This window comes from Idiotropiscis lumnitzeri, chromosome 18 (assembly GCF_059441095.1).
Source record: "Idiotropiscis lumnitzeri isolate Australia: NSW breed Sydney's pygmy pipehorse chromosome 18, RoL_Ilum_1.0, whole genome shotgun sequence".
In the NCBI taxonomy this organism is placed as follows: Eukaryota; Metazoa; Chordata; class Actinopteri; order Syngnathiformes; family Syngnathidae; genus Idiotropiscis; species Idiotropiscis lumnitzeri.
The window spans coordinates 7,618,860-7,639,088 of NC_142408.1; the positions used below are offsets into that span (position 1 = coordinate 7,618,860).

The window sequence follows — 20,229 nt, forward strand, 5'->3', positions numbered from 1 at the left end:
CAAGATGGCGGTCAAGTAGTACGAAATTATGGCGAAGAAGTCTAGCGTCTACGTGACGACAAAGCGCACCAGCCAATCATAGCGTAGCGTCGAAGATGGCGGAATCAGCGATGAGTTTCAGGTATGCAATGAGACGCAAACTTAAGCTAACTTTCCTCGTTTGGTTAATATGGTTTTTGAAAATTGTATAAAAAATAAAAATAACAAAGTGAAATTTTTGCATCAGTTCTTAGTTCACCAGGCCGCTTTTTCTTGGCTTATTTCCCCGTTCAGTCGCGGCTTTGCCAGCTTTTTACCGCTCTTAGCGTCACGCTAACATAGCTTAGCAACAGTGCTAACAGTTGAAACGTTTGAAATGGCTTGGCGGCGTGGAGTCAAACAAGCAGTTCTGAGTGTCGGTACTTCCACTACATTGTGTCAGCACCGAGTGGAAAATTCGAGATTGAGGGACTTAATTCTCGTTCAAAAGCGCTCGCTAAAATACCCCCCCTCGGAGATTTTATTGGGTTTTTTTGTTCCACGTGTCAGATAAATTGGACGTTAAAGCCCGTCGGAATAATTTCTCAGGAAACCGAAGGGCTGTTCAAAATCATTCACTCATTTAATATTTTATGGTAACGTTATAAAAATTTTATATTGTGGACTTTAAAGTTTCACGCATCCGTTAAATAAAACAAAATATTGGAGCATTACCTGGGCGCACTCTTAATTACGTCACATATTGCTGTCGCATTATTCAGGCTGTTGAACTCCTTACTATTGAAGCATAGATGCATTAGACTATTTCTTAAGATTGCGTGTATTTTACGAACCCCCGTTTGTGCGAAAGTCAAAGATAAGTTAATTTGTTTTGTGTTTTTTCCCCCTTAACCCAATGTGTAATGGAATGGGGTGGTTTTATGGTCACATTGTCCCTGTTCTTCCCGTAGGAGTTGTCGAGAGTTATGGACCATTCTGCTGGGGCGTTCTGCGCTGAGAGAGCCAGTATGATTTTTATTTTGTTTTTCATAAGCCCTAGCCTAGGTGGCAATTTCCAATTGAATTTGGCTGTATATTGATATAGCTGATATGACTGTTGTGTACACATAAAATGTACTGCATGAATCAAACGTACTGTATATTTAAACACTAAAATGTTCAACCATGCTGTGTAATTTCGCGAGCTGAAAGTTTGCATGTCTAATGTGAAACACTTTTAATGGGCTAAGTGAACTTAACTTAGATTTTATGCTAATTTTAAACCCTCAAATTGTCGTTCAGCAAATGGAGCTGAACTCTGTTTGCTTTCATGCATACTGAGCATATCGCAACACTCACAGGCATATATTCCTCTTATGTTTATCAGTTTTTAATCAACATTTGGATGGGACCTAATTACGATCTGAATTTATCAGATTGTTTATCCATTTTTCCTTTATACACTTCCATGACATATATCCCAATTGTGGCACTTAAGAGCAAAAAAAGAAGAGAGAATTGTGTCATTTGAGCCATGAAGTGTAAACCCAGTTGGATTCTTGACATAATGGATATGCATCACAAAAAGATGTAAAAACCTGATGTTTTCCAAAGACCCAGATAGAATTGGAGCTGGAAACACACTGGGAGCGACTGCATCAAGGCCTAAGTTACTACAAGCCACCCAGGTATGCTTGGTCAAATTTTTTTTTTTTTTTTTAATGATCTCAGACAGGGAAGGAAAGGAAATAACTTTGCCATTGTACCCAACTAGCTCCTCCTCGGCCAATAAAGTGAAGGAAAAGAAAGATGTTGCGCAGCCACTCAAGGACTTTGGTCTTAGGCTCAGTAAGCTCCTGGTAAGATTTGTTAAAAAGCACTTGATGCGCTTTTTGTTTGTCAGTTTTTGGGGAATTATGACGACAAGTTGTGATCACAGGGCTTGGATGAGCTTCAGAGTGTGCAGCTGCTGCAGTGCTACCTACAGGAGGACTACAGAGGAACCCGGGATTCTTTAAAGGTAAGGTCCTTGCTGTAGGTCGTTCTTAAATGGAAAAGCACGGAGATTCAAGTAATGCTTACATTATTTGTGTGTGTGCGCAGATTGTGCTAAAGGATGAGCGGCAAAGTCAAGCATTGCTGCTCAAGGTTGGTAAATATCTGCTATTCCTTTGATTAAAACAAAACAAACTTCATATCAAGGGTGTGTGTGCATCCACAGGTAGCAGACTATTACTATGAAGAGCGCATGTGTCTTCTCCGTTGCGTGCTCCTGTTGCTCACATACTTCCAAGATGAGCGACACCCGTACAGGGTTAGAAACCCAACGATCACCACCCCAAAGCATGCGGCGCTCTAGTCCTTGTTTGGTTTTGTAACATTGCTTTTGTCCTCCTTGGCAAGGCTGAGTATTCCAATTGCGTCAACAAGCTGGAGAAGGACCTGGTGAACGGCTACCAGGCTCAGTTCCAAAGCCTCTTCAAAGCCGAGGCGCCCACGTGGGAAACCCATGGCAACCTCATGGTGACGCTCCGCCGCACGGTTAACGGGGATCGGGACGCGGTGTTGAAAAGACGCCGCGCTAAACCTTTTTTCACTGACCCTCAGACGGAGCGGCAGGTGTCCCGCTGGTTCCTGCAGTGCCTGCGCGAGCAGTCGCTGCTGCTGGAGATCATCTTCCTGTACTACGCCTACTTCGAGATGAGCCCGACCGACTTACTGGCCTTCACCAAAATGTTCAAGGTGCAGGGGTTCGGTATACGGCAGACCAACAGGCACCTGGTGGACAAGAGCATGGACGCACTGGTCGATCGCATCGGGTCAGAACACTTAGATTTGTTTATTTCAAATTTGATTTGATAGAGAAATAAAATATTTAAGAGAAAATGCCACACTACTGACAATGTGATGGTTAACTGTGTTATTACCTGTGTACAAAGTGAGCTCATGTTGATGTCCTGATTTCTTCCCTGGTGCAATGCAGCTACTTAGGCGCTCTTATCCTGGTGGAGGGCATGGATGTAGACTTTCTTCACAAGTGTGCACTGGAGGATTGCACGGAGCAACACCAGTTCTCCAGTGTTCCCGACATTGTCAAGGTTTGACTAAGTACTTGTACATCTCGTTTATTGGATTTCATTAAATGTCTGTTTCTGTCTCATTGCCCTCCCTCTCAGGAGATGGACCAGCTTTTGTTGACCTTCGGGGATATTCCACACCACGGGCCGGTGCTGCTGGCCTGGGTCCTGCTGCGGCATACGCTCAGACCAGACGAATCCAACCCTGTGGTCCGGAGGATTGGCAGCACCGCCTTGCAGCTGGAGGTCTTCAAGTACCTTGCCGCCATGCTGAAAGGCCTGGGAGTTTCCGGGAACAATGTAAAGCAATATGAACTTGGGAGTCATCTGAGTGCTATTTGGATAAAATCATTATTATTTTTTTAATCTCCGTCACAGTGCACGGCAAGCACTGCCAAAATGTGCGTCTACGGCCTCTTGTCGTTTGTCATCACATCTTTTGAAGAAGAAAGCCTTCAGGTATGCCAGCTAGCGGGACACAGCATTACCGCCCATATTGCTTCTCACATTTTTCATGCCATAAATTAGCATACTCTCAGAGATAGGCTGAGCGATTGGGGAGTAATCTATCTTCTCCCCCTCCCAAATGATGATGTTTCAACTGGAAATACCTGATGTTTATTCATTTCAGGACGGATTTGGACACAATCACTGGTCCACTGTGACGTGTTGGGTTATTTCATTGACACAAATGGATAAAATCTAGTGGCTTCTGTAAAAATCTATGAATAAATTGCATCACATTAAAAGTCACGGAGAAAAAAAGTAGCGCTTGTAGTCCTGAAATATGGTACTTGCCTATATTTTTGGACCCCTTGCAGACTGACAGTGCTGGCTCGCAGAGCCCCCATCTGATTGATGCGGCTTGCGAGGTCCTCTCTGCGCCCAGCCTGGCCGAAGTTTTCTGGGAAATGGTGAGTGCCGCCACCGCCGCAGACCTGTCTCGCGGGAATAATTGCCTAATTCTTGTTTGTACTCCTGTCACAGAAGCCCAACATGGGTTTGGGAATGATACTGGACAGCGCTGTCGGGATGTTCCCTCACAAGATCGCACCGCTTTTGCAGCTCCTCACTGCGCTGCTGTCTAACAAGTTCACTGTTAAGAAGGTAAAATGCGCACTCCAGAATTTTGTCATTGAATGGTGATAATTGTAGAGTTTCACAAAAAAATAAAATTGAATATAGAAATAAAGTGAATACTATGCACCTGATATTTGTATTTTTAGAATAGAATAAAGAGTTTCATACATTTTAAAAATAATGTGATAATTTGGCATAAAAAAATCAAAGATTCAGTTTGCAGTTTACAGACCATATAATTTTTAGGACTTTTTAAAAATTTAACTCTTCTTTGAATACAGCTCATATGTAAAAAAAAAAAAAATGCAGAAAAAGTACAAGGTATTTACTATTGCACATGCAACATTTCCATTTTGTTTTTAATACATCGGCAAAAATACTGAAATGTTTTACTTTGTCAATATGAGAAATGAAGTATTCAATTAAGGATGGAATAATTTCATCCATTCTGGAATATTTCTGGACAAAGCAAAATGGTAAAGGTGAATACTTCTGCAACAAGCTTGCACCAATATGCTGTGTTGTCACTTCCCGTGTGGCAGGTGTACAACTTTTTGGATAAGATGTCCTTCTACACGCTAGCGTACAAACATAAACCAAATGACATCATCGCTAAAGAGGACGAGACTCTGTGGAGGAGACAGACTCCCAAACTTCTCTACCCGCTCGGTTCGTTCATTTGAATTCTCTCTGAAGCATATTTTTTTCCCCCCCCGGAAAGTGCAACACTATAACATGATTTGGTCTTCACATCCAGGCACAGGCCAGACTAACCTGTGGATGCCACAAGGCATCCTGGGCCAGGTGATGATCGGCGGCGAGCAGGGTTATGTGGTGCGCTGGGACTACTCGTACAGCTCCTGGACGTTGTTCACGTGCGAGGTGGAGATGCTGCTCCATGTTGTCTCCACTGCAGGTACACTGCCTCTCTTCAGTGTTGCATCATTTTTATACCCTCGTTCACGGGTTCCACCAATGATCTGTAGACGTAATGGCGCACTGCGCCCGCGTCAAGCCCATCTTGGACCTGGTGCACAAGATCATCAGCACCGACTGGACCGTGTCGGACTGTCTGCTGCCCCTTACCTCACGCATCTACATGCTGCTGCAGAGGTAAAACTCGCACGCGCAGTTGCATTCTATTGATTTTATTTTATTTATTTAAATATATTTTTTTTTATCTTAAAACCCTATTTCACTTGACATAAACTGCAAAATACTGCTAATGTTTAACATTAATCCCTTAAGGCATTGGCATGAATTAAAACAAAAAAGTCACAGTTACTTAAGAAATGATGCAATAAAGTTGTAATTTTACAACTAGCAGAGTCATAATGTTACACAGAGGCCTTAATTTTCTTGAGGGAACGTTGCAATAAGCCTTTGTTTTTTTTTTTAAACTTTACTAAAATGGGTTTTTAAAAGCTACTATTGTACCAAAAAATAAATACGTACATATAAAGACCTCTCCCATAATAAATGCCCTTGGCGACTCGTTGTAGATTTATTCTATTCTTCTTTTTTTTTTTTTTTAATCTTTTGTCATAAACACCCTTGGAAGAAATAAACATAATGTGTTTTCTCATCTGTCAGGTTAACGTCGGTCATTAATCCTCCGGTGGACGTGATCGCCTCGTGTGTCAACTGCCTGTCCGTGCTGGCCGCCAGGATGCCCGGCAAGGTGCGGATGCTTCGCTCCGGCACTGAGTTCAGCGTGTCCCGGCGCGCTCTTCACTTGTTCTTTGTCTTTTCAGGTGTGGTCCAGCCTGCAGCGCACCGGTTTCCTCCCATTCTCCTCCAACCCTGTGAGCAGCATGGCCCAGTGTGTCAGGTGACGTCTCGTCTCATATTCAGGGCCCAAGCACCAGGCAGGACTGCTCTTGAAATTTTTGTTGTTCCCTACAGTGCGGAGGGCATGAAAGCGGGTAACTATGGCAACCTGCTGGTCCAGATTGAGCAGCCCAGAGGGGAGTACGCCGTGACCATGGCCTTCCTCAAATTGGTCACCACTCTGGTCAAGGTGAGTCAAGCTTGTTGTTGCAAGATGCAAACAAATGAGTCCCACCGTGAATGAGTCGTGTTGCCTTCAGGGTCAACTGGGCAGCACTCAGAACAAAGGACTCATCCCCTGCGTGCTGCTGGTGTTGAAGGAGATGCTGCCCACCTACCACAAGTGGCGCTACAACGCCTACGGCGTCCGAGAGAGGATCGGTGAGCTGCCCGTGTTTCAGCGCATGGTGAATTTTTTTCCCCCTTTTATCTGTGCAATGTCAGCTCTAAGCGTTTCCAATCTGTGCTGCTACAGGCTGCCTCATTTTGGAGCTCATCCACGCCATTCTCAACATGAGTCCGGAAGGGGAGGACCAGGGCAGGTATGACATCACGTCATGAGGTTGTTGGGAGGCATTTTTAGGCTTGTTTTTTTTTTTTTTTTAATTAACCAAGACTTGTCCTTTAAGTGCTATATCCACATATAGGACATTTTTATTTTGATATCAGGTTCCATGAAATAAAGTGCATTATAAAATGGAAATGAATATACAACAAAACACAAATCTAGTGGAAAAATACCATTCAAACCCATTGTGCAATGAGATTAGAGAGCTCCCCTCTCCAGTGCAATACAACAATAATAAAATATATAAATTAGATAAATAAGAGAATAGTTAGTGCAATGGAAAATAATCCTCCATGAAAGCAAACTGCTCGTCTTTATGTTAAGTCAAAATAAGTAATAATTTGCAAATGTCTGCTTTTACTTGGGGAAACAATTAAAATCTTTTTTAGTTGCACCTCCATAATTTGATGTACCATGTCTACATTCATACTACTCAAGCATTGCCAAAAAAACAGTTTGTCTGCGGTGTCAACATGATAGAGCAAAGTCGTACCGTTGCTCCATTTGAGTTCTTGGCAGGATACGTTATTCTGCAATATGATTGGCTGCTGCAATTGATTAATTGCCCATCCATAATAGATGATGAAGATGAGGATGATAATTCAAAAATGTTTATTTGCAGCATGCCCACCCTGCAGTCGCTATGCATCTACAGCCTGGCCAACACAGAGGCCGGGCAGGCCGTGGTCAACATCATGGGAGTGGGTGTGGATAAGATTGACGTGGTTCTGGCTGCTCAGCCCAGCAGGTTCGACTTCTACCACTCCTCTTCGCTGCTTCTGTCACGTCAAACAATAATCAACAACTCATGGAGTCTTATGTCTCCTTCGCGCAGCTGCGGCTGCGAGGGTCCGGGCCAGGTGCTGATCCAAACGGTCAAGCTGGCCTTCTCTGTCACTAACAACGCCATCCGCCTCAAGCCGCCCTCTGACATGGCGTCACCTCTGGAGCAGGCCCTGACGCAGCACGGCGGCCACGGCAACAACCTGGTGGTGGTGCTCGCCAAGTACATCTACCACAAGCACGACCCGGCTCTGCCCAGGCTTGCCATCCAGCTCCTCAAGCGCCTCGCCACGGTAAAATGTCATCCTTTTGTTTGTATTTTTATTAGTATTATTATTATTATTCATATTTTTGGACTACCTCAGTGCACTCCATCCTGGACTTGAAAATACATCCCCTTTCATTGCGTGGTTTACATTCAGACAACCCCTGAAAATTTTGAAATACGTGATGTAAAAGAAAAATATGTATATATTTCGTTAGTTCCTCAGAATTTTTTATAGGATTTACATCACTTTTCCTTTTCAAGGCCTTTGAAACAAACATATTGAGACACCAAGAGTAATGGATAACACAAAAATCTTGTTCAGTTTAATGATCCTGTGGTTAAATTAAGCAAATTATGTTTTTTTCCCCAAACTAACTGGATTTATCATCTCACAAAATATCCAGTATAAAATGAAGCTACAACTGTCACCTTGCGTTGGCACAAAAAGCAGGATTGCAGAGGTTTGAAGTTTCATAATTGTCAACAAAAACTAGACTGCTGAAATACTTCCTATTCTCATCCACTTTTCGTGTGTCATGACAGTAAAGTTAAACGTGATCTAATTAACTCATGCGTGAATGCCTCGCACCCCGCCAGGTGGCCCCCATGTCCGTCTATGCCTGCTTGGGCAGCGACGCTGCCGCCATCCGCGACGCTTTCCTCACGCGCTTGCAGAGCAAGACGGAGGACATGAGGATCAAGGTGATGATCCTGGAATTCCTGACGGTTGCCGTGGAAACGCAGCCCGGACTCATCGAGCTTTTCCTCAACCTGGAGGTGAAAGACGGCAACGAGGGCTCCAAGGTTCGTTGTAGTGATGCTGGCACCTTGCTCACTCAAGATGTTTTGGTCAAGCACTGACCTTTTATGGGTGACTTAATTATTTTTTTTTTATTTACTTGGATTTTAGGTAATTGTAACCCTTCAAACAGAACTGTACTCGCTTGGGATATTTTCTCTCTCGAGGCAAAAACAAGTTCATTACGTGTCACTTGTAAGGCCGAACGTTGATCTGGTTGGCGCTTTGTCCACCTTTGTGTCCCCGCAGGAGTTCCTGCTCGGCGAGTGGAGTTGCCTGCATGTGGTGCTGGACCTGATCGACTCAAAGCAGCAGGGCAAGTACTGGTGCCCCCCGCTGCTCCACCGCGCCGCCCTGGCCTTCCTGCTGGCGCTGTGGCAGGACCGCCGGGACAGCGCCATCTCTGTCCTGCGCACCAAGTAAAAACACGGTGCACCTCATACAATTCATGAGGTTGATAAATTGTCACTTGACTTTTTTTTTTTTGATTGCAGAGACAGGTTTTGGGAGAATGTAACCACTCCCCTTTTTGGAACGCTGGCGCCACCTTCAGATACCACTGAGGTATGACCTGTTGACTTCAAAACAATCAATCAGTAAATGCAATATGCAACCTAAAGAAGTGGATTTATTCCCTGCAGCCTTGCATTCTGGAAACGTGCGCCTTTGTCATGAAAATTGTTGGCCTGGAGATCTTTTACATTCACAGGTATGTTTAAGGAAAACAAAAACACGTTACAGCCCATCTACTTTATATTACATTCTAAAAGACCTGATTTATTATTTTTTGAAGGTGTCTCTCTCCCTAACCAGCAAATATACAGTTTGAAACATAATGCCCTGTCCTATAATGTAATGTGATTTTTGTCATAATCCTGGTTGAAAAAGCAATGCTTTAAGTCTCATTTTAACGTTCTTACTGAAGTGTGAATAATGAATGTGGCTGAGAATCCCCAGTTGCAATTTAGCCTGTCTGAATGTGTGCGCCAGCGGCTCGCTGGAGCAGTCTCTGAAGGACGGCCTCCAGAGGTTTGCCAACGCGCGGCGTTACGAATACTGGTCTCAGTACGTCAAGTCGCTGGCGTGCCACGTGGCGGACATGGAGGATGAGGGCGTGTGCTACTTCCCCGAGCAGACGCACATGCTGATCCTGGCCTGGCGGATGCTGCTCATCCTCGCCACCAGCCATGTGCGTACGCTGAATTAATTCTGGGAAGTAGTTGGGAACAAACTAGGAATGTGCTCAGTGCTTGTCTCCATCTCCATGTTACCGATCCCAGTTGTCCTTTCTTTTCATAGTCTGACGTGATGCAGCTGACTGACGACCAGACTAAGATGAAGCTTTTTATGGACGTGCTGGATGCCACCAAAGCCGCTGTGAGCCTCAAGCGTTGCGCCCTTCCTCGTCGCTCTGACTGCTTAGTCTTAACTTTGCCTTCTTTGTCCCTCAGCTAACCAGACCCACATCTGTGGCATGTCTCCGCCTCGGCTCCATGACGGCCACGCTGCTCATCATCCTCCTCAAGCAGTGGAGAAGGTACAAAAGAAATTGTGGTTTGTCATTTGAGACCAGGATGGATAGGAGGTTTTTCATTGTAGGTAGCTTTGGAATCGGCTCATTTCTCATCATTCCTCCTCTCCAGCGTGGTGGCAACCGCTCCCGACATCTTGTCACCGCTCTCACTCATGCTGGAGTGCGTCCTGCAAGCTGACCAGCAGATGATGGACAGGACCAAAGCCAAAATCCTGTCAGCACTCATCGCTGTGCTGCAGATCCAAGGTGGGAAAGACTCAACTTTCTTGTGTTTTTTTTTTTTTCCACAAAATTCTTTACCCTTGGAGACATGTTGGGGAAAAATGTTCATGCGCAAGCACACTATATCCCAGCCCGCATTTCTATTTCATTTTGAGAGGGTGCCAAATGTGTCACCAGTGTAAAATACACTGCATTTGAATCAAATAACTCAAAACAATATATCGTGCAAATGCTCATGCCACAAGCTATAAAACGGCAAATATAAAAAATTCCTGTGAAAGCAATATATATGATGTCAAAATGTGGCCCAGGCGGCGAGGTCTCACAGCTGCCCCAGCTGCTGTTTTGTGTGTGCGAGACGGTGAAAGATGAAGCGTTGTTGCTGAGGGACAGCACTCGTCACACACAACACTCAGCTGAACCTCCGGAGGACGACGACAGCATGGAGACTGACTTCCCCCGCGGAGCCCACAAAGACCAGAAGGACGGGGTGAGTCCACTTCATCCAGCCAGACATCCAGTGGGCCTGTTTTTCCACCCGTGCTCTCTTCTGGTACCTCAGGTGTGCGTGCTGGCGCTGCACCTGGCCAAGGAGCTGTGCCGCACCGATGAGGACGGCGAGCACTGGGTGGCCGTGATGAGGAAGGTCCCGGTGCTGCCGTCTGTGCTCAGCGCCATGGAGCTCAGTCTGCGGTCCAAACAGAACCTCTACTTCACAGAGGCCGCCTTGCACCTGCTGCTCACGCTGGCGCGCACGCCACAGGTCCGCACCCGCCGGCACCAAATATAACAAGCTCCTAATGTTTCATGCTCTGTATACTACTGGCCCTTGTCTAATTATTATTTTTTTTTATTTTTAATTTTGCTCACCCCTGCTTTAGTTACATATATTTACATCTGTCCAAATGTGATTTTCTGAAATCTCTGACAAGCATTTGTTCCTCGCCCCCTCCAGGGGGCAGCAGCGGTGGCTGGAGCAGGAGTCATCCAAACAATATGTCTTCCTCTCCTCAGTGTCTATGAAGTCTCCAACAACGGAGCGTCACAGGTAAGTCGTTTCTGTTTTCTCTCTCTTGGCCTGTCATGTGAAATGGCATCCTCTCCTGAGCAGAGTTTCAGCCGCAAATCTCAAGACTGCGCGTGCTGGCCCGGAGTCTACCGCCTGTGCATGTCCTTGATGGAGAGTCTGCTCAAGACGTTGCGCTACAACTTTATCAACGAGGCGCTCGACTTTGTGGGCGTGCACCAGGAGCGCATCCTGCAGGTACGGCGGCTCCCGATAACCTTTTCAATGCGACGCCTGTGCTAACTTGCCACCTCCTCTCACTCAGTGTCTGAACGCCGTGCGCACCGTGCAGAGTCTAGCGTGTCTGGATGAGGCCGACCACACCGTCGGCTTCTTGCTACAGCTCTCCAGCTTCTCTGACGAGTGGCAGTTCCACCTGCCCAAGCTGCTCCAAGACGTGCAGGCAAGTCTCGGAGGATTCCGGTCCAGCAGACCCAGTAAAGGGGAACATGAGGCAAAAATGTGCCCAGACTAGTCTAAACATTAGTGTACAAATCAATATTGCGTTCCTGGAATGAGAATGAAGCCACCATTATGTGATGTATCACCCTCTGCTGTCCACTGAAATTGATGTCGGGTTATGTTGCAAAAGTCCCAAGACCAAACGCTTTCTGCGTGTCTGCAAGTGAGTCGAAGGGTATGATAGTTTTGGATTTTTTCATTATAGTTACACCTTACTTTGTATTCTGTTCTGATTTTTGCTTTTTTTTTTTTAAATTCAGTTAGTTTTAATTAAAGCAGGTTTGTGAGTTTTAGTTTTTCTAAATTTAAAATATTTGTCCAGTGCAAGATTTAAGAAAAAAAAATAGTCACACCGCAATTCTCAAATGACTGACCTTCCTTTTTTGTACGTATAAATCGCAATATCAAATTAGTTACATCTAAAATTAACAAAGATGGAAACAAAGGACATTTTCACTGTAATTATACTTAGTTCTAATTTTGTTAATGTTAGACATTTTTACGTTAGTTGCCGTTTTATGTTTTTTCATTTTTCACAAATATTTTTCTGATTTTTAGTTTTTTGTTGTTGACCTTGGTTAACTGTGACCTTTGCTCTGTGAACCTGATGACAAAATGGGGATGGATTAATATGTTTAGTTCTTTTTATATAAATCAGAATACCATATTTATTGGACTAGTTTGGGTCCAAAGAACAAATAACCTTGACTTCCCATTTAAAGTACTACCATCATAACTAAATAAGGAGTGTATTGTAAAAAAATGTTAACATGAAATTAAACACTAGCTTCATATTAAAAATAAATTTAAAAAAACACACACACAAAACACTGACGCTTATGATCACACGTGCCAAGCAAATGTAACTGACGCATGTGAATGTGCTTTCAGGTGAATCTGTGCTACCTGTGTCAGACGTGCACATACCTGCTGCACAGCAAGAAGATGCTGCACCACTACCTCCAGGTAACCACCACACGCCACCTTCATCTGGCACATTTTATACGATAAGTTTGCCATGCATATTTAACTCATCCTACAATCAAACCAAGTGCAAATTTTCCTACTTTAGGCTAAAAACGGCGAGTCATTGCCCTCCGGGCCCCTCCCCAGGACGCAGCGCCCCCCACAGACGCCTTCCAAGGAGGCGCCGGCGTCGGCATCTGGGGCATCAGGTCGATGCGAGCGCGACGAAGTGGAGCAGAAGGCGATGTTGGCTGTGCAGTGTGCTCTGCTCAAAATCCTCAGCAAGACGCTCGCCAGCCTGCAACATTTCACGCCCGATTGCTGCCAAATAATACTGGACCAGGTACGGCTCCAATACTAAACATGCACACATCTGTATGAAATTTATAATTAGAATTTTTTTCGTTTTTGCTTTAAAACAATTTTAAATAAAAAAAGTCCAATCTAGCTTTATTATTAGTTTATTTTTATTTTTCAAATGCTTTGTTTTATTTTAGATTTTATAAATTTATTTATCTATTTATTTTTTAAATATGTGTGCGTAGTGCATGGACCTTTCATCATACCGGACGCTGTTCGCTCTGAGCTTCACGGCCCCGGCCTTCGATCCCGACGTCTCTCCGTCCTTTGGGACCCTGCTGGCCACCGTCAACGTGGCGCTCAGCATGCTCACTGAGGTACAGCCAACAACACGCTAGGGAACGTATGCGTGACGTGACAAGTTTGTTTGCTTTGCGTCAGATGGAAAAGAAGAAGGAGGCGGCTTCCCTCAGCATTGTCTCTCTTGCCTCCTCCGAGGAGATCCAGGCTCTCAAGTGAGAACTTGTCACCCACGCCAGCGAGTTGGCCTATTTGGCTGGATGCTATTAACATGTGTGTTCTGTTCTTGTTGTTCTTCTGAGGTCCCTGTTGATGTTCACCATGGAGAACTGCTTCTACGTGTTGGTGTCGCAGGCGTTGCGCTGTCTCAAAGATGCGGCCGTGTCGCCACGAGACAAGCAGCGGCTCAAGCAGGAACTTAGCTCTGAACTGGTAAGGCTATTTTCAACTGAATTTTTAGTTTATAAAGTTGAAAAGTTATTTTTAAACATTTTCTGCTTGTTTTTTTTGTTGACAGAGCACTCTTCTGTCCAGCCTGTCGCGTCACTTTCGGCGCGGCTCGCCATCATCCCCAGCAGGCGGCAGCGGTGTGGCGGTATTACCATGTCCGCCACAGGCAAAGCCGCCCACGCCAGGGTCGAAGGGCACCCATGAGGTCCAGGAGCCAATCATCCAGCTGGTGCAGGCCTTTGTGCGGCTGGTACAGAGATGAACAGAGTGCCGCCGTCCCAAATTTAAAAGCTGCTAAAAAAACAGCAACTTTTTTCCTGAGGCCTAGTTTTATAGGTCACTCCATTGGACAACCTTCAAGTGCCATTTAGGATGCTCTTTGAAAAAAAAAATGTTTTTGTACTAAAATGCTAATAAAGATGGTTCTGGACACATTTCAATTGTATTATTTTTACCGCATTCAACCTAACCAGATAAAGTTAATCATACAAATATACATGGTCCGTCTTCTGACACATGCGTCATACAAAGAAGATAAAATGTACAAATGTAAAAGAAAACAACAGCAGTACCGTTTCAAGGCCAACTTTTGTGCAATGGAGACGAAAACCAAAAGGCTTAGGTAAATGTGACAGCTTGACAGGGAGTCAATGCTCGTCAGAGGAGTACACTTCGACGCCCCCTACTGGCCATTTACAGGCACCTCCTGAAAGACAGAAAATATAAACGATTACGTGTAAACAAGGAAGAAAAACATGCAGTGCAACACCACGCTTCAAAGCTCAATAAAGCATGCTTTTAAATGTCAGCAGCCTCGTTCGAAACCCTACCCATAAACCCTAACGCTAGTACATTTGGCATATCTTTGGATTACCGTATTTTGAACCATGCGGCTAATACAACTTTCACCAGTAGGGGGCGCTCTGTAGCACAGAAAACAAGCTAAATAAATCTCAGTTTTTTTTTCTTGTTTTGACTACAGCTGTTGGCAATTGGCTCATTTTAGCCTCAAGCAAGCTAAGAGAATGAGCATGACTGCAGCAGCCGATTATTGACGCATGTTGTTGCCAATAACGATGCATGTCATGATCCATGCAAAAAAAAACAAACAAAAAAAAACCTCCATGCGTCACATAAACATTTTACCTTGTCCTCCAGTAGGGCCTTGTGGGCCAAAGAGGTAACAGTGATTTCTCTAATGTTACGGGCGGATGGGATAAAACAAAAAAAAAAAAAAACAAGCGATTGAATGAATGAAGTCGTCACATTGGGGTGTGTCTGATTTGTGTGTTTTTGTGGAACTCACCTCTAAATTTCCACGGGCTTTCTTTAACACGCCGTGGGTGAGAGACACTGCAGGGACAAAAAAATCTTTATCACACACAAAATACATGTTCCTACACTCTGTGTGTTATGCACATTACATGTGTCAGATTTTTTTTTATTTAGCTATAATTTTTTTTCCACAAAGGAATATTATAAGAGTAGTGTTTTTTTTTTCTTGAATAACATGAAAACTTAATTCTCATCAATCACAGATTGTTTCACGAGAAAATAAGTTTTCTTATAAAAATAATACTTTTTTAATTTTTCAAGAGTGGTGTAAGAAAGCTTACACTGGTCGATGATAACCCTCTCCATGCCCTCCTTGAGCTGGTTGGTGGTGCGCAGGCGTTTGACGGCTCCACTCAGCATTCTGTCCTGTTGAGACAATCTGCTCTTCAGACGCAAGATCTCCTTCTTTAGGTCCTCCTGCCGGGGCGGGATCGCATGACAGACGGTTAATGACATGAGAAAAGATGAAGTGGTATGGTGCGAGTGCGCGACAGCGTACCTGCTGATTGTTGGCAGCTGCCGCAGCGCCACCTCCCGGCAGAGAGACGCGCCACACCAACTTGAGCAAGCGGGCGGCCTCGTCCTGAACATGCTGCATTGTGCTCATGTCGCCCGATAGCTGCTTCACGCTCTCCTCGTCCAGCACCTCAACACAAACCAATGCATTTGGATTTTTACAACAAAAATATTTTTTTTTCAGGAAAGTTTTGTTTGTCACATTTTGTTTGTCAAACATTATAAAAATTTCTGATATTTTTATATTCTTAGGAAAAAAGTGTGACAATTTTCAAGAAAAAAGTATTTTATGAAAAACATTTTTTTTTCGGAATAAAAGTTGTAATCATGTCATGACTTTTTATGATGAAAAATAAATTCAAGGTTTAATAAGTGTTATTATTTCCAGGAAAACAAATGGCAATATTGTCATCTTATAGCGGAAATAAATAAATAAACATTATATAATAATATATTATATAATAACTATGTGACACTACCTTATTGAGACAGCAACGCAGCTCGGTGTCCATGCCGCGTGCCAGCTTGCGTCCTTCCGAGATTAGCCTGCGGAGGGCGCTGTAGTCCTCCACCAGCGCCATGATGTGGCGCCCATTGCGATTGGCCCACAGGCGGTGGCCGGGCACCAGGCGGGACGGAGCGCCCGTCACGCTCTCGCCAGAGCTACTGCTCCCGCCGCCGCCGTCCACCTCGCAGCGCACTTCAGTGTTTATGTTGTCGCCTTCACGGCTGGGCAACGCGCTTCCTTCATCTACAAGCAAGAGGTGGAACCATCAATTGACTTACTCACACTTATTCACTTTTTTTCTGTTAGAATGTGTTTCTGCTCCGTATGTAAAAAAAAATTGCAGTTGTTTGAGGGTTTCAAACCACCATAACATGAATTCTAATTTCAATCAACTCATGAATACAGTTCCGCATTATATGTTAGCATCAAGCTAGTGGACTTTAAGAAAAAGAAAACATTGCCAAACAATAACAAACACGTTAAAGTGTTTGATGATGAGGAGGATAATAATGAATCCCTTCTGTCTGAATTTGAAGCAGGAAAACCGACATGCTGACATGACATGGGCGAGCGCTTACCTGCAGAGGAGAGCAGGTAGTTAATGTTGATCGTTTCGGAGTGGCCGGCTCCTCGCCAGAGCTGCTCCTCCAGCCTCTGTCGCAGGGTTGTGTTGATGTGGATGCTCCTTTCCAGCTCCTCACGCAGGTGGCGGATCTCCGACAGCAGTTCGGACAGGTCTACCGCACCAGCAGCCGGGAGGTCACAGCCGGGTTCAGGCGTTGCGCTGACACCTTCAGAAAAGACAGAAGCGGTGTTACATTCTAAGACTGGGGGGTGCAATAAAGAGGGACTTATTCAAATATATTTTGTAGGGGTGTTCCCCTCCGATACTGCTGTCAGCCCGATATCATTATATCGGTCGACATCGAAAATCTTCAAAACTTGCACTCATACAAGTAGTCCCTTCCAAGACTCCGTTTCTGCTCTTATATCTAGCCCGCAGAGCCAAAGACAAAATCTTAATTGATATTGTGATGGAGTGCAGATAAGAAACTAACTTGAAATGTGTGCCACCGTCTCCATCTTCTCGCGAACTTGCAGCTCCACGCGCAGCGAATGCAGGAGGCGCTCTGTGTCGGTCACGTGCTGTCGCTGGAGCTTCACTTCGCACTGCAGACTAAAGTAAAACGAAAAAAAAAAACAAAAAAAAACACGTCAACGGGCTCAGAAGACAAGGAGGGAAAATGAAATATCTTTTGCTAAAAACAAACAAGCAGACTTGTATGTTGGATTTTGGGCACAATGACGAGAGAACAATGAGCAAGGGAAAGTGAGGAGTGAAATGCTAAACTGGACTTTGGGTTTCAGATTTCAGCATCAGTCTGCAAATGGGATGACCGCTTAAGCTGCGTGCAGTCATGGTGACACCACAACATTGTGCGGTTTCACATTGCATGGATGCCGTGTTTGTACAGACGAGACTTTGCTACTCCACAATATAGTTTAGAGAGCAACATTGGCATGTTTTTTTACTTGAGAAGAGGTGCGGCAACAGGTCAGGCAATTATTTCCTAGGGCCGCGTGCTCAAGGAGGTGCCAAAAGATGGCTGCTATTGGTCCTGATCGATGCCAAGACAATGGAGCAGCTTTCACATAGGCCCCCTTGCTAGTTGGGGTTCCTGATCGCCAGCTGATACTGCTCTATACCACCGACACAACCGTAAAGCAGCGACATGTCGGGATCCTAATGAGCAAGCTTGTTATCAAAGCAAGCATTTCCAGTGTGCTCGCTCACACCTGTGCAGCTGGTTATCGCTGTCGCGCAGTGACTGGAGCAGGCTGGCGTTCTCTCGGCCACTGAGCTCCAACTTCTCCTGCAGCCTGTCGTTCTCCTGTCTCAGGACGGCGCTCTCCTTGCTGCTCTGCTCCAGCTTGGCCGTGCGCCTCGCCACGTTCTCCCGCAGCCTCTCGCACTCCCGCTGTTTGTCTGAGAGGAGGACAACAACGTGGCGTGAAGCGCCTTTGTATGACAAAATGGAGCGCTTTGTGTGTACCTTTGGACTCCAGGTTGAGCTGCTCCTTCAGGGCTTGGTTCTGACCCCACAGGATGCGAACCTCATTGACCAGCTGAGCTTGATCCTCGTTGCCATGGATGAAGATGTTGGTGGCCGCTGCAAGAAAGTGCGCCAACAAAACCACAGCCAACTGAGTGTGTCAGCTCAATAAATGCATCGTATAAGACGCAAAGACCGAGTGGTCACCTTTGTCTTTCTCCACCTCGACGAGCCTCCGCTCGAGCTGCTCCCTCAGACGGTCGTTGGTGGAGATGCTCTCCTCCAGGCGCCGCCTCAAAGCTCGGATCTCCTCGAGATGCTCAGCCAGCACGTCTAAGTAGATGAGAACCACACGGAGATGTGTAATAACATTGAAAAAGAAAGTAAAGCAGTAAAACGATTCTGAATGTTTCCATACTTTAATTCACTCCTGGTGTATGCACCTCAGCAAGGAAACGGTCACAAGTGCACATTAAGAAAGTAGCAGAATTTTTTTTCTTTTGCCCACAGAAGATAAAGAATAGAAACTAGTGAATAATGTTTTATTGTCTAACTACACAAGAATGCTGCAATGCTGAAGTGCTGGAACACTGCTAGTTTCATTAGCCCATCTATGGCGTTTTGCACCGTGTGTCAGCATTAAGCTAGCAGACATTGGGTTGACAAAGTTACGCGATTTGGTTAAATACTCAACGTGAAATTCTCGTTTAGGTTTAAATGAAAGTGGCAATGAACAGCTGAGAAGAGCATTTAACTGTCACTACACAATTCTGGCTTAGACAGATGTTGTAAGTAACTTATTTTGTACCAAATAATTGAAATTGGATCAAAAGTAATGACCTCTCACGGCACAGCAAGTAGTAGACAACAAGAGCGGGCCCATCCCAATCAAGCTCAACTACCTGAATTGACAGCGCGTGCTTCTGCAGAAGCGTTTGTCGCCGATCCGACCTCCTCGTTGCGCTTGGGTGCTTGTTTCAAAGAGTCGCGCTCCTCCATGACGGACAGGTGAAGGTCCAGCTCGCTACGTAAGCTGGCGTTGAGCTGCTCACTGCCTCTCAGACGCTCGTGAAGCAGCGCATTCTCCCTCTTCAAGACCAAAAGTCTGCCGCCCACCTGCTGGTCACCGGCCACATTCGCCGCTTCGCCTCTTTCCCCTGCACGTGAACACAGAGATAACTTTTTTTTCCCGACCAGAACCCGATAGGGGTCACTTAATTATGCAACTTTGAAATGGACGGCAGAGTGGCTTGGTCGAGTCGAAAGCGGACACCTGCGGCGTCCTTGTCTGCATGGGACACCTCAGTGCACCACAATGGTCACGAGTGGAAAAGAAGTGTGTGACATACAACCACATGCCCTCAACCGTAGCGAAGCCCCTCCCTCAACCCAGCATTTTCATGCTATATTACGAAAATTGTTATCAGTCTTTGTGCATATTTTCAGCATTCATCTATATGTTTCACATGTACAGTACCAGTCAAAAGTTTAGAATCACCCCTAATTCAGTGGTTTTTCATGATTTTAAAATTTTCTGAATTGTAGATCAATACTTAAGCCATCGGCATTATGAAGAAATGTTAATGGGATTATTTGGTAAACAAAAATTATTTAGAAACAAATCACTTCACTGGGACATTAATGTGGTCTGCACGTAAATGAAAGAACAATAACAAGCTTGCTAATGTGGACCGCTACCTTGCATGGGCGGGCTGCCGTAACAGGAGGCTCTATTGGAGTGACAGCTGTGGGAGCTGCTGGGACTCTGGCCTCGGACCTGACTCTGCAGGTTCTGGATGAGGCGGTCCTTCTCCTGCAGTTCTTCGGCCAACCTAAGCGGAAGAGGAGGAGGACGACGATGACCAGGCATGTTAACACAAGGATCTGTCACCCAATATTTGAAATCTAAAAGGGGTAGAAAATTTCTGCAAAGTTTCTGGTAAATTTCAGAGGAAAATTAAGCTGGAGCGTATTGGACTTTTTCCAATTGATTAGTCCCAGAAATGTATAGCATGCTGTCTTGGGTTTCTGACCACCATTACTAGTTTTAGGCACACAATAAAAAAAACACATGAATTAAAAAAAAAAAAAAAGAAAACAAGAAACAAAAACAAAAAACACAATTCCACAGCAAACATCATGCCTTCGGGGTC

At 44.9% G+C, this 20,229-nt stretch overlaps 2 protein-coding genes across 9 annotated transcripts in view; one reads left to right on the forward strand and one right to left on the reverse strand.

Annotated features, from left to right (window-relative positions):
- The first annotated feature begins 21 nt into the window (after positions 1–21).
- nup188 (nucleoporin 188) lies at positions 22–14,097 on the forward strand. The gene is made up of 43 exons (XM_088280520.1): positions 22–121; positions 930–984; positions 1,573–1,646; positions 1,733–1,817; positions 1,898–1,978; positions 2,062–2,106; positions 2,180–2,272; positions 2,362–2,481; positions 2,566–2,777; positions 2,942–3,056; positions 3,135–3,335; positions 3,414–3,494; positions 3,857–3,949; positions 4,023–4,142; positions 4,658–4,784; positions 4,873–5,031; positions 5,102–5,228; positions 5,709–5,796; positions 5,870–5,946; positions 6,021–6,135; positions 6,206–6,326; positions 6,421–6,487; positions 7,136–7,261; positions 7,349–7,589; positions 8,162–8,368; positions 8,613–8,782; positions 8,858–8,927; positions 9,005–9,072; positions 9,354–9,552; positions 9,663–9,740; positions 9,815–9,900; positions 10,007–10,143; positions 10,431–10,609; positions 10,682–10,882; positions 11,075–11,167; positions 11,231–11,383; positions 11,451–11,588; positions 12,539–12,613; positions 12,720–12,956; positions 13,159–13,290; positions 13,355–13,428; positions 13,516–13,645; positions 13,731–14,097. Exons 1-43 carry the CDS (start codon positions 96–98, stop codon positions 13,923–13,925), a joined length of 5,271 nt encoding a protein of 1,756 aa, XP_088136646.1. The 5' UTR covers positions 22–95; the 3' UTR covers positions 13,926–14,097.
- The window catches only part of cdk5rap2 (CDK5 regulatory subunit associated protein 2), a 37,730-nt gene continuing 24,385 nt past the window's right edge, over positions 6,885–20,229 (reverse strand). For 2 of the 8 annotated variants that reach the window (XM_088280518.1, XM_088280519.1), the window contains 13 exons: positions 19,775–19,908; positions 18,979–19,233; positions 18,284–18,409; positions 18,077–18,193; positions 17,820–18,009; positions 17,081–17,199; positions 16,601–16,813; positions 15,994–16,265; positions 15,498–15,644; positions 15,280–15,415; positions 14,970–15,016; positions 14,810–14,858; positions 13,697–14,369 (listed from right to left, as the gene is read on the reverse strand). In XM_088280518.1, coding sequence (XP_088136644.1) covers positions 14,311–14,369; positions 14,810–14,858; positions 14,970–15,016; positions 15,280–15,415; positions 15,498–15,644; positions 15,994–16,265; positions 16,601–16,813; positions 17,081–17,199; positions 17,820–18,009; positions 18,077–18,193; positions 18,284–18,409; positions 18,979–19,233; positions 19,775–19,908 — 1,864 coding nt within the window. In that variant the 3' untranslated portion in view covers positions 13,697–14,310. Of the gene's footprint in view, positions 8,942–12,574; positions 12,638–12,714; positions 12,912–13,696; positions 14,370–14,809; positions 14,859–14,969; positions 15,017–15,279; positions 15,416–15,497; positions 15,645–15,993; positions 16,266–16,600; positions 16,814–17,080; positions 17,200–17,819; positions 18,010–18,076; positions 18,194–18,283; positions 18,410–18,978; positions 19,234–19,774; positions 19,909–20,229 lie in introns of those variants that run through there. The other 6 variants (XM_088280517.1, XM_088280515.1, XR_015839670.1 and 3 more) reach the window with 5 other exon arrangements.

Coding starts and splice junctions, on each gene's coding strand:
- nup188 (XM_088280520.1), top strand. CDS start 96: ATGGCGGAATCAGCGATGAGTTTCAG. Junction 8,369..8,612: donor ACGGCAACGAGGGCTCCAAG/GTTCGTTGTAGT, acceptor GTGTCCCCGCAG/GAGTTCCTGCTCGGCGAGTG. Junction 11,384..11,450: donor ACCAGGAGCGCATCCTGCAG/GTACGGCGGCTC, acceptor CCTCTCACTCAG/TGTCTGAACGCCGTGCGCAC.